The following is a 12,030-nucleotide window of genomic DNA, read 5'->3' as shown; positions in this document are numbered from 1 at the left end:
AATGGCTGTTGAGGTTGGGCAATGGGCACGTGGGGGTTCATTAGTACTATCGTCTCTACTTTTGCATAGATTTGACCTTGTTCATAATGAAAAGGTTAAAAATGAGAAACAACAAACTAAGATAAGAAAGAAAGGAAACCAGTAATTCATTGACCGTAATTTTTAGGCTTCTGGTCACTTGTATCATAGTTCATCAGCGTACATGTCTCTAACTTGTGAGGACGCAATGGAACCTACATCTGTCCTACGCTTCAAGCAATAACAAGAGCACATCTTACGGAGGAAATCACATGCAATTCACCATTCGTCCCGGTCGGCATCACAGTTACAGCCGTACTGAGGATCCAGGCAGTCCCTCTCTAACCCACAGGCACACTGGTGGGCGCCGGGAAAAGATCCTCCCCAGTAAGTGTGGGTCTCGTTGGCTCTTCCAGCCCACCAGCTCAGCGCCGTTCCATCTAAAACACAAATCGGAGAAAGGTGACAGCTGCCTGGCCCACTGTCCACCACCCCCAGGGACCTCTCGTCTCCCAGCTCGTTAAGAAACCCACAGAGCAAAGAGAAACTCTGCTTTAAAATGGTTTTATTCTTAACACCGTAACAGAATATTGCTTCTTTAAGAATTATAACTGATCTGTTTTGTTACACTGTATTTCTTAACCCATCACTGGACCATGTATTTTATTAGGAAGTAATACCTAACTCCTTTCGTCACGGTAGCACATAATTTGGAACAGCAAAGTTGTGAAACTTCATCAGGAACTGCATTAAGAAGTGAGTTGCCATCAAAATAAAAAAATGAACAAACAATCGAAAAGTGATTTGGAAGCTAAAGTTAACCTCTGTGTGAGATCCCGAAAGGCCTGTTGCAATAGAAACAGAACGAAGGCAGCACGTTCCTCTGAGCCCTCAGTCGGCCCCATGGGTTATTACCGAGCGGCCCTGGCTGCAGGTCTGACCCCAGCATCCTGTGACTCCCGGGTGGGGTACACCCTGCTGTGGCCGGGGGGTTGTTTGGGGCTGAGTTGCGCTTGCTGTTCTGAGAAGGCGCCTGTCCACCTGCAGAGCCGCAGAAGGGAGGGGCAAACCCTCCACCTGCCTGACACAAACACCGTGTTGGGAAACCAGCAACCCTAGTGCCCTCTCAGGGATAAACAGGAGCCTCTGCATCCTGCCTGGGATCCCACGTCGGAGCTGGACCTCTCCGGAATGCTGCAGAATGAGAGACCTGGGCAAGGAACGCCCGCAGCACTTAGGAGAAGACGGCCGAGAAGGGAGAGGTGGAGTCCAGCATATGCTGACCCAGGAAGAGGGCCCCCACCTCAGAGAGCCAGGCAGGAGGCAGCTGCTTCCGAGGCGCTGGCCATTTCCTGAGAGTGAAACCAAGGGTCCCATGAGGACCCGGAGCACGTGCCAATCCCCCGGTGCCTTCTGACTCCACCCAGCGAAGCAGCCTTGGCTCACACGCAGTCGCCTCCCTGGCCAGCAGCTCCCAGAGGTGCTGGGATGAGTGCTGTGAGCATCACCCATGAAGACGAAAGCTCACCGCTGGGAGGCAGGAGGCGTTTAAAATGTTTAATAGATATTTTTGATAATAACCCTTTAAAACTTTAATTACTTCACCATTATGCTTTCAAAAATCAGAGGAAGGACATTATTGTATTCCAACTTATAACTGTATTTTTACCATCTAAATTACTCATCTAATAACACTGGAATTATCAAATGGCCATAGTGATATCAAGGGTCTTCAGTTGCATTTGTGAGTTTTTAAGCATTCCAGAGATTTGGGGAAGGTTGAAGAAATAACAAAACAAGACAGCAGAAAAGAAAATAAGAAGAGAAATAGGAACCAGTCTACTGAACCAGGGAACGCACCCCACAGGCTCCCAACCCAGTCCCGGCCGGGATCTCCCGCCCAACCTCAGGGCCTCAGCCTCACACCCAAGGCCCTCCCTGCAGGGCTGGCCCCGGCCTGTGAATGTGCATTTCTGTATTCTTTGCACTCCTCCCAGACCCATCACGGGGACCTGCCGGAGCCCCCACTGCCTCCTTCGCCTCGTGACCTGCACACCCCGACCTGCAGCCCCACCTGGACCTCACTTCCCAAGTCCCCTTTCTTCCCACCCTGTCTCCACGGGGACCAGCCTGTGGGCACCCTGGATGCTGGACCCCAGGGACTTCCCTTGGATGCTTTTCTGGTCCTCTGACTGCACTGAGCCCCCCCAGGGCAGCCTTGGTGACAATTCCCTCAACCACGCGAGGCTGGGGCCTGGGCCGTATCTATCCGAACCCAGTGACAATTCCCTCAACACGCAAGGCCGGGGCCTAGGCCGTATCTATCCGAACCCAGTGACAATTCCCTCAACCACGCGAGGCCAGGGCCTGGGCCGTATCCATCCGAACCCAGGGGCATCAGGCACTGGCCGCCATCACATAAAGCCCCAGGTTCTTATCTGCCTATTCAAGGACCCCCGCCCAGACCATGTCCAGTCCCTGCTCTCCCTCCTCATCTCTGCTCTCTCCTCCGGTGGCTTTGCCGGACTCCGCATCCCAGATCCCCCCAGCTCCTCCTCTTCTGGGGCTCCCCTGGGGCCTCCCCATCACCATCCAGAACCTGCTTCTGTGCCATTGTCCTTAAGAACACTCCCAGAGGCCGGGCGCAGTGGCTCACGCCTGTAATCCCAGCACTTTGGGAGGCCGAGGCGGGTAGATCATGAGGTCAGGAGATTGAGACCATCCTGGCTAACACGGCGAAACCCCATCTCTACTAAAAATACAAAAAATTAGCCGGGCGTAGTGGCGGGCGACTGTAGTCCCAGCTACTCGGGAGGCTGAGGCAGGAGAATGGCGGGAACCCGGGAGGTGGAGCTTGCAGTGAGCTGAGATGGTGCCACTGCACTCCAGCCTGGGCGACAGAGCAAGACTCCGTCTCAAAAAAAAAAAAAGAAAAAAAAGAAAAAAAAAGAGCGCCCCTAGACCTCCAGATCTTCCTCTGGCAGGAACGCTCCCCACTCTGGCTTCCCAAACACCTGCCTGTCCTCCTGCACTCGGCCAGGGGCACTGTGGCAATGGGGCTCACCTGCCTCCATGGTCACCTGTGCGATTTGCATTGAGCTAAGCCACACCAGGGAGCTGGGAGCTGAGCCATCTGTGTGGGGACACCATGGAGGAGCCTGTGGGACCGTGGGATCACTCTGTCTCCAGAATCCACACCTGCACGGTTGGGGGTCCAGCCTCAGGCCACATATTCAGCCCAGAGGATCCTCAAGTGTACCAGGCAGCCCCCGAGGACGCGATGGCACATCCTACCCAGGGAGGCCAAGGCTGTCCCAGGACACAGGACCTGCCCCAGAGTCCCCTGTGGTCCCAGCACAGGCTTCGGGGTGGATGCCCCACACGGTGTGTGCAGTGCAAGGGCTGTTTGTGCGGAATCATGAACACTGAAACCCGAATGCTGACCTCTCCTGTGCTCACCCCAAGTTCCAACCCTGAGGGAAAGGCCGGGCCCCCTCCCTGCACCCATCCCGGCACCTGTCCCCGCACCCCTCCCAGCACCCCTCCCTGCACCCCTCCCCGGCTCAGAGGGACCCAGCACAGCCCTCAATCCCGCAGCTCACTGTGGCCGACGTGGGACCTGGCCTCTGATATTCCGGACATGAATCCCAGGGTGGCCTGAGCCCCAGAGTGTAGGGGGGTCCGGGAGGAGGGCTGGCATTTGGGGAGGGTGGCAGAAGGGCCACATCCACAGCAAGCTGCCCCAGGCTTGGGAGACCCGGTCCCTTGGTGTGCATGAGGCCAGCAGCTGGCCCGACAGGACGGGGCTGAGTGGGCGGCCGCCTCCAGTCTCACTGGACACAACACACACGCGTGTGATGTTCACAGGCCATGCTTCTGCCAAGGGCCAGGCGCCCTGTGGGGTGCTGCCCTTAATCCTGTAACTCCATCTTTTACCAGAAAAGGCGCTGAGTGAAAATGACATGGAGCGGCAGTGGCTTTATTTGAGGCCAACTTCACTCTGCTCCAGTTTCTCTAATTTATGAAAGGATTGATTTGCAAAATCCAAGGGTGAGTGATCATGGTTATGGATCAATTACAGCCTGACACCCCCACACTCCAGGCTGAGGAAAAGCATGACATGCAGCGGAGCTAAGGCTCAGTGGGGTCAGCCCGGGGTCCCTGGACACTAGGTGGAGGGGTCTGTCTGCTCAGCAAGGCTCTAGAACTTCCTAAATAGGGCAGTGCCCTGCGAAAGCAGAGCCCACAGAGAGACACGTCTGTCCTTACAGAGGAAATATGGGATTGTTTGGAAAACCCGGGAGGACCAGCAAGGTCTCAGGACGGTGAAGACCTGGGGCATGAGGAGCGGATGGGGGCTGAAGAAAGTCGGCACCTCAGTAAAATATTCTAAAGGGAGAAAACACAGCATCCATCAGGAACGTCTCTGCCCGCCATGGTGTTCTGCGAGCTGCCCCTGGATCAAGCTCTTCCTGAAACCCTCGACTGTGACACCCACACCTCCCAGGCTCAGGTCAGGAAGGGCTGGGAGGGGCTGCCTACCTCGAGGGTCCTGCAGCCGAGACCTCCGACAGTGGAGCTCCAGCTCCTGTTGGCAGTGCCTGGCGTGGTCTACGCTGGCCAGCAGCTGCTCTGCACTGGCCGTGTACTGGAACACTGCCCGGTGCGGGTTCTCCAGGCTCGCGCCCTTGACCCTGGTTAAGGCCGAGCCGTTGTGCTGCAGCACTGTCCACGGAACATCTCCAGGGCGAGAGCAGGAGAGAGAGGAGAAGGAGTGTCACTAGCAGCACACACAGACCCCGGGTGCCCACTGGTCCTGAGACGTCGGAGTCCAAGAATCAGATTAATAGGATTCTAGAACATTAGGTCCTGAGAAGGGGTGGCCTCTTGTTACGATTTGTGTTACTCAGTATCCAAGGGGATCCAGCCACGAACATGCGTGTTTCTAGGTATTTAGCCAGATGGAATGTTATAGGCGAAAAAGTAGAAGAAATGGTCATTAACATTTTGTAATGATCTAAAATTATGCAAACCACACCTTCTCTACTCCTAAAATGTGCTTCTCACTGCTGCACAAGAGCCCTGTGGGCACCCCTGGTACCTCTGCAGCCCTGATCCTCTGGGTGTTCCCTTCCTTCCTCACTAGGCACCACTCAGGAGGCCACTGGCCCAGAAGGGTCGGCTCCATGGCTTAGGCCCGGAAGGGCAGGATGAGGCTGGTCCCTCCTGTGCCTTGGCCCTGGCCCAGCTTCCCTAGTGTTGAGAATGAAACCTGCCCTGCACGCCGAACGCTGTGCGGGAGGAGGCATGTGGCCGCTCCAGCCCCACCCTGCGTGTGCAGTCCAGACGCCTGGCACCACCCGAGACTGGAGGTTATGCAGTATGTTCTCATCGGGACTTGTCAAATTAGAGCCCGTGACACCGTCATTGGACTTGGATTTGTGCCTGCCCCTCTGTTACCCTCTCCTTGCAGAGGCCCCTCCTGTGTGTCCTGGCGAGTGCAACCTGGACCAGGGGAGTGAGACGCAGCCACAGACGGCTGCCAGCTGCATTCCAGACCACTCCACCCTGAGGCTGGACCCCTAGCCCTGGACCCTCTACTGGTCCCAGTGTGACTGACAGGTGAGGCCTCAGAGCCCAGGAGAGCAGCGAGGGTGAGGCTGGCAGCCAGAAGGGTCCCTGGAGAACCACGGCCTGGAGTCTGCAGAGAAACACGCATGGGCCATGAAGGCTGTGGCTGAAGGAGGCGCTGCCCACACCACCCAGCCAGCAAGTGGCTAGCCTGTTTTCCCCGCCTGGGACTCCCAGACGCACCTCCTTTCCCGTCCTCTCCTCTACATGAAGCCCCAGTGTTTCATCTGGCAGAAAGGTGGGGTCCCAGTGACCCCAAGAGGGGCCGGGTGACATTTTGATCATGGGTTCCGCGCCTGTGGCTCGATGGCAGGAGTCGTCACGGGGCTCACTCTGTCTTCAGTGATAGGGTTCCCTCGAGGCAGAAAATCGCCCACCCGCTTTGGAGGTAAAAGTGTTCTTGGCCGAGTAGAGGCATGAGTTGCAAACAAGGCGGGGCTCTGCCTGCACGACCCTGGACACACTGCTCCTTTAGGGGATGGCCACTGGAGAAGCCAAATTCCAGCACAGCCAGGGGTGCTTTGCATTGCCAGCCTAAGTGTGGCTCCCAAAATTCATGTGCTGACATGTGAACATGTGGAAATCTGAGGTTCTAACCCCATGACCTTGAATGTGGCCTTATTAGGAGCAGGGTGGTTGCAGATGAAATTAGACAAGGCAAGGCCAAAGTGGAGCAGGGCCAGCCTGATCCAACCCCACTGTCCTTGTGAAAGGGGAGATTTGAACACATACACACACACGCACACACACGAAACACCACCACATGAAACAACACCATGGAAGGATGCAGGCAGAGATGGGGGTCTGGGGGTCCCTAACAACCATGAAACACCAAACACTGGGAGAAATCCTGGGAGCAAGGGAGAGACCTGAACAGAGACCCCTCAGAGCCTCCGTGAACGGAGAGAGGCCTGAACAGAGGCCCCCTCAGGGCCTTGCGCACCGACCCTCTGACGCCTTGGTCCTAGATGTCCAGCCCCCACACTGCACAAGAATGCGCTCCCGTTTCTGCAGCTGACCAGTCCCGCTGCTTTCTTCCAGATCCCAAGCCGGCTGCCATTCTAGAGTTGGACAAAATGGAGCTGGAGGGGCCTCTGGCGTCGCCCACCAAGTCTCCCTGTCCCAGTGCCAGCGTGACCAGGGGCCACCTGCCTGTTGCCGCCACCCCATCCTCAGGCTGCTCCGTACCCTGGCCTGGCTCGCTGTCTCTCCGGGGCACCTGCCCGACTTCCTGCAGACGCTGGGCTACAGGCAAAAGCTGTCAGACTTTATGGGGGGTACTGAGGGGACGAAAATGAAAAACTTCCTTAGGATTTTTTAACCTATTCAAGTCATCGTAAGAAATATACCCATAAATGAATATTTTAAGGTAAATTAAGTTCCTTACAGGCCATATTAGTTTGCTTGGGCAGCCCGAGCAAAGTACCAGACCAGGGGCTTGGAACAGAAATCTCCCCCAGTTCTGCAGGCCATGGGTACAAACTCAGGGTGCCAGCTGGGCCGCGCTCCCTCTGCAGATGCTGGTGACACCCCTTCCTTGCCTCTTCTGGCTTCTGGGGGTGCCAGAAACCCTTGGCTTTGTTTGACTAGCAGCCACATCACTCCAGCTTCCGCTGGTCTTCACACAACCATGTTCCCTGTGGGCGGGTCCGGGTCTCCAAACTTCTCTTTCCTCCTAAGGACACTGGTCACTGTGTCTGGGGCCCACCCTAATTCCGTACAACCTCATCTGCACTGATTAAGTCTGCAAAGACCCTCTATCCAAATAAAGTCCCATGCAGATTCCAGGTCGGCATGAATCTGGGGGGCATTGTTCAGCCTCGTGCATGGGAGACACTGAGATCCGGGTGGACACCTGCACCTGCTTTACTTTTTGTTGTTTCTATGGTTCTGAACATTGATCCAAAACTTGGCAGAGTGGAGAATTTGCAGAGGTAAACGTTCCCCTGCCAGGTGCAGCAGGTGGGTTGCCTGCTCTGTCGCAGGGCAGTGAGGAATATACTTCAGGGTGGAGGCGTCTGAGCTGGACCAAGGGACACAGATCGGCATTGAGGGGAGGGGAGGCACAGTCGCTGGCTGGGACAGGATACACAGACATGGCCATCGTTATAGAAACAGACCCCACAGTGCTCGGGATCCAGGGCCAGGCTCTACTCAGGCTCACAAGAGCTCAAACGTGAAGGCATCTCTGCTCAGGCTCAGGAAAAGTGCAAATACTCTTCCGACTGCACATCCACTCATCCAATCAGGTAAGTCAGGAAACGTTTTGTTTTGAAATTTGACAGGCCAGGTTTTACTATTAAATATTTCACAAAAAAGAGCACTTGCACAGAAATAATATAATTATGGATTTTTGCTTTTGTACTATCTGTTCAAGTTTTATAACTATGACTTTTATTGAATAATGACTTACCTAATATACCTTCTAATAAGGTAAATTTCTACTAGGTGAGCTGCAATTGTGAGTTTAAGCTGTCACGCTTAAATCAAACATTGTAACTCACCTGTCATGTTACAAAATGCCTGGAACGGCTTCAGGGGTCCGCTGCCATCTGGGTCGATGTTGTAGAATCCTGAAGCGTGGCCGAGGTGCTTGTAGGCCTCACAGGAGGGCTCGTAGAGAGCTGGGGGTCATCCAATCATTCGCCATACACAAAATAAAATGTAACAGAACTCTCAACGTTTCAAATTAGGAGATGAGGGAGGTTCCAAGTCCTGCCTTATGGTAAATATCCACCCTCCAGGGGAAAATGTGAACATGTATTAAAATACAAAACTATTTTTGACATAATATGTGTGCTAATATACTTAACTGTAAAGAAGAGGAGTGTTGCAACTATTTTTATAGCACTTTTAAATCCCTAAAGTCAAATAAAATTACCCAGTCTGGTGGAAAGTTCTGTTCACTGTTACCTTATGTGACAAGGAAACAGGTCGAGAGCTGGGCTCAGGCGCACTCACAGGTGGGAGTGGCGTCTTTACTGTCACAGGTGACGGGATTCTGTTTGGCTGGGTCCCCCTCCTGCCGCCTCCTTTTCGAGAGCGGCCTCCCCGCCTCACCTCTGAGAGCCGACTCCCCGCCTCACTTCCGGGAGCGACCTCCCTGCCTCACCTCCCAGAGCAGCCTCCCCGCCTCACTTCCGAGCACGGCCTCCCCGCCTTAACTCCGAGACCTACCCTCCCCGCCTCACTTCCCAGAGCAGCCTGCCCGCCTCACCTCCCAGAGCCGCCTCCCCGCCTCAACTCCGAGACCTACCCTCCCCACCTCACTTCCCAGAGCTGCCTCCCCGCCTTGCCTCTGAGAGCCGCATCCCCGCCTCACTTCCGGGAGTGTCCTCCCCGCCTCACCTCCGAGCACCGCCTCCCTGCCTCGCCTCTGCGAGCGTCCTCCTCGCCTTGCTTCCTAGAGCCGCCGCCCCGCCTCAACTCCGAGACCCACCTCCCCGCCTCACCTCCCGGAGCTGCCTCCCCGCCAGCCACTGGGGATTGGCTTCCCCATCACCTCTCTTTGCTCTCCTTGGAAGAGCCACAGTGAAGTCGGCTCAGTGTGAATTCGCTTGTGGGTCACAGTTAAGAACCACTCTCTTATCTTCTGGTGGTTTTCTCAGAGTGCTTGGAATCACAGTTGCTGATAACCATTAAGAAAAATGGATGCCCCAAAGCATATTGATGGGGGCACCTGCTCTGTGGGTGATGCTACTGGGCATGACGGAGGATGACTGTGAAGAGAGGATGGTCCTTGTGCCAGCACCTCCGCCCCGGCCAGGCAGCGAGGCTTGGGTTCCCAGGTCTGACCTCCAGCATCAAGTGAGGGGAGCTGGTCCCAGGGGCTCCCCGTGCAGGGCCCTCTGGTAAGTGTGCAGGGTGAGGGCAGGTGCAACGGTGCAACGGGACCCCCACCATCGCCTCCCCTCCCTCCCCTGCGCTGAAGCTGCTGTGTGGACCCGTGGAGGGAAGCTGCTTATGGAGGTGACAGGTGTGGACCCCGGGGAGAGAAGCCGCTTACAGCGATGGCACGTGGCGCCCGTGTACCCAGTGCTGCTGCAGTCACAGTGGAAGGCCATCCAGGTCTGGGAGCAGGTGCCCTCGTGCTCGCAGTAGTTGGGTAAACACCTGAAAGAAGGGCAGAGATGGTCGGTGTTCACACTTGGTCACTGTGAAACGTGGGTCTTGTGGCAGGGCGAGTCCAGGTGTGGGCACAGAGTTCAAATGGCCGGGGATGTTGAGGGATGTCCTTAAGAACTTTGCTCCCAACTCTAAACCTCAAGCTAATAAACCTGTCAGGCTCAACTGACTGCCCTGTGTTTGGCTTTGAGGCAGCGGGACTTGCAATTCTTCCCTTGGTGTTGGACAACTCTCTGTTTTTTATGTCACAATAACACAATATTGACCTTACATGTGGCCAGGAATGACAATTTCTTATAGAAAATAACAGTGGTATTTTATCATATTGAAATGTTCTGTGACATTAATTCCTAGAAGGAAGACTGGAAGGGGAGGGGAGAGACTGAGAGGAGAGGAGGGAAGGGAGGGAGGACAGGGGCCGAAGGGACAGTCAGGTACACTTCCGTCTACACATGGCGCTGGCCCGGGACCCATGGATCCTTCATTGCAGGCCTGGATGCCATTGTTATGATTCTTTTTCCATTTAGAATTTAGAATAAAAGCCAGCTACCACCAGAGTTTTATGTGCATTTTGTTTTCCCAAGAAAATTGAATAAATCTGGAAATGGAAAACCCAACGGCCATCTAAGCATGGATGGGTATTTTGCCATAGGCCTCATTAACGTTAAGATTGGGACACTTGAAATTTCACTTACAGGACTTTTGTAATTTTAGTAGATTATGGTAAAACTAATTTTCTTGAATACAAAAAAGTAAATGTTTTATTGTTATTATTCAAATAACCCAGAAAAGTACAAAAAAGAAGGTAAAAGTCATTTGAAATCCTAGCATATAAAATAACCACTATAGTTATACATGTGTTGATGCTTATATTTAAATATATACAATATAAATGTACATGGCAATTTTGCAACCTATCAATGATTCATTAGTACGCCATGAGTATTTCTGTGTTGACAAATTTACATTAGCAATTTTGATAGTTCAAAGAAATCTATTAACATAGTTATCATCATGGACTTAAAATGTTATATATTTGAATTTAATAGAAACCAAGGGTGATAAAGAGAATTGATGAACAATTAAAATCGATAGCAAAAACACTAACACTACTGATTGATCGGATACACAAATGACGAACTGTGTGTTTTTCTAGATGTAAAAGAGATTTGAGCCTGTGAGGAGCTAAGTTCCTTGTGTAGAAACCGAAGCCTGAGTCTCTGTCTGCCAGCAAATGGGCTGTTTCCTCACTCATCTGCGTTTCCCAATCCACTGGCTCAATCCCTCGTTTGTATTTTAGGGTTGGAATGAGACTGCACTGTTGTAAAATAAAAGGAGGAAGAGTTAGCTCAAGACGGTCCCCCTGGTGCGCCTGGACCTGGATAAATCGCTGCCCTGTGGCCTCCACCTCACCCAACGCCCCCCATGTCTCCACCCCAAGTCCTTCTAGCCCCTAAAGCGCTGCCTGAGACGTCCCCATCATGATTTTCATCTTGTGTGAACTTCTCCAGATAAACAAGCCACCCCTCCGAAGGTGAGGTTGTATGAAAGAGCCTGACGTGCACCAATTCCCTCCCATCTCTGTCTTCATTTCCATTACAAGAACCGGAGCAGGGATTCCCGGAAGCCAGTGGGTGTCCTTCTCTGCCTGCTCACGCCTCCCCTCCGGAGTCCAGGGATGGGGAAGGGGCAGCAGCATCTTCCCAGCCCCCAGCCTGGCAGCACTTTCTTTCCTCCCACCTGAGCCCCTGGGCCCGCGGCTGGGAAGGTGGTTTCAGACTGCACCCATTGTTTCTGGAAACGGGAAGGAAGGACGCGCAGCCAGTGCTGGTGGGCGTGAGTGTGCGTATGTGATGTGTCAGCGTCTGTCACACTGCGTGTTCTGCCTGTGTTTGTGTGTGTGTGTGGAGACTCCTCCCTCAGTGTGCAAGATCTGGACTGTAGTGATTGATGAGTTTGTTATGACTTAAAACATGGATTCTGCACACACAGAGCGGGGCCTTCCCTTTCTGAATTAGTGAAGTGCTGGTGCCGTTTCACAGGAGGTTGTGTTCCCATCAAGTCCTGTCCTGGCAGGAACAGTTGTGGGGGTTTTCCCCAGTTCTGAGGGGCAACGAGGGGCCGGACCGATGCATCGTCACTGGGCAGAGGCACCTGGGGCCTGCAACTCTCCTAACACAGAGAAATGAATACTTACGGGGACTTTAATCTGAAGAAGAAAGTGTTCAGAAATCAAGGTTTTCAAATACTTGAATT

At 53.6% G+C, this 12,030-nt stretch overlaps 2 protein-coding genes across 2 annotated transcripts in view; both read right to left on the bottom strand.

Annotated features, from left to right (window-relative positions):
* Window positions 1-8,674, bottom strand: part of THAP4 (THAP domain containing 4) — a 691,437-nt gene extending 682,763 nt beyond the window's left edge. Inside the window, exon 1 of the mRNA XM_050751954.1 lies at window positions 8,665-8,674. The gene's annotated coding sequence lies outside the window, so the exon portion shown is untranslated. The remainder of the gene's footprint in view (window positions 1-8,664) is intronic.
* LOC126932803 (contactin-associated protein-like 4) overlaps window positions 1-12,030 on the bottom strand; it is an 84,395-nt gene that overhangs the window by 61,844 nt on the left and 10,521 nt on the right. The window contains exons 3-6 of the mRNA XM_050751996.1: window positions 9,656-9,762; window positions 8,154-8,273; window positions 4,561-4,758; window positions 302-458 (exon numbers count right to left, since the gene is read on the bottom strand). Coding sequence (XP_050607953.1) covers window positions 302-458; window positions 4,561-4,758; window positions 8,154-8,273; window positions 9,656-9,762 — 582 coding nt within the window. The remainder of the gene's footprint in view (window positions 1-301; window positions 459-4,560; window positions 4,759-8,153; window positions 8,274-9,655; window positions 9,763-12,030) is intronic.

The sequence above is a fragment of the Macaca thibetana genome, chromosome 12, assembly GCF_024542745.1.
Source record: "Macaca thibetana thibetana isolate TM-01 chromosome 12, ASM2454274v1, whole genome shotgun sequence".
Taxonomy (NCBI): Eukaryota; Metazoa; Chordata; class Mammalia; order Primates; family Cercopithecidae; genus Macaca; species Macaca thibetana.
The sequence above is the reverse complement of the archived record's forward strand: the minus strand, read 5'-3'. Positions and strand labels throughout refer to the sequence as shown.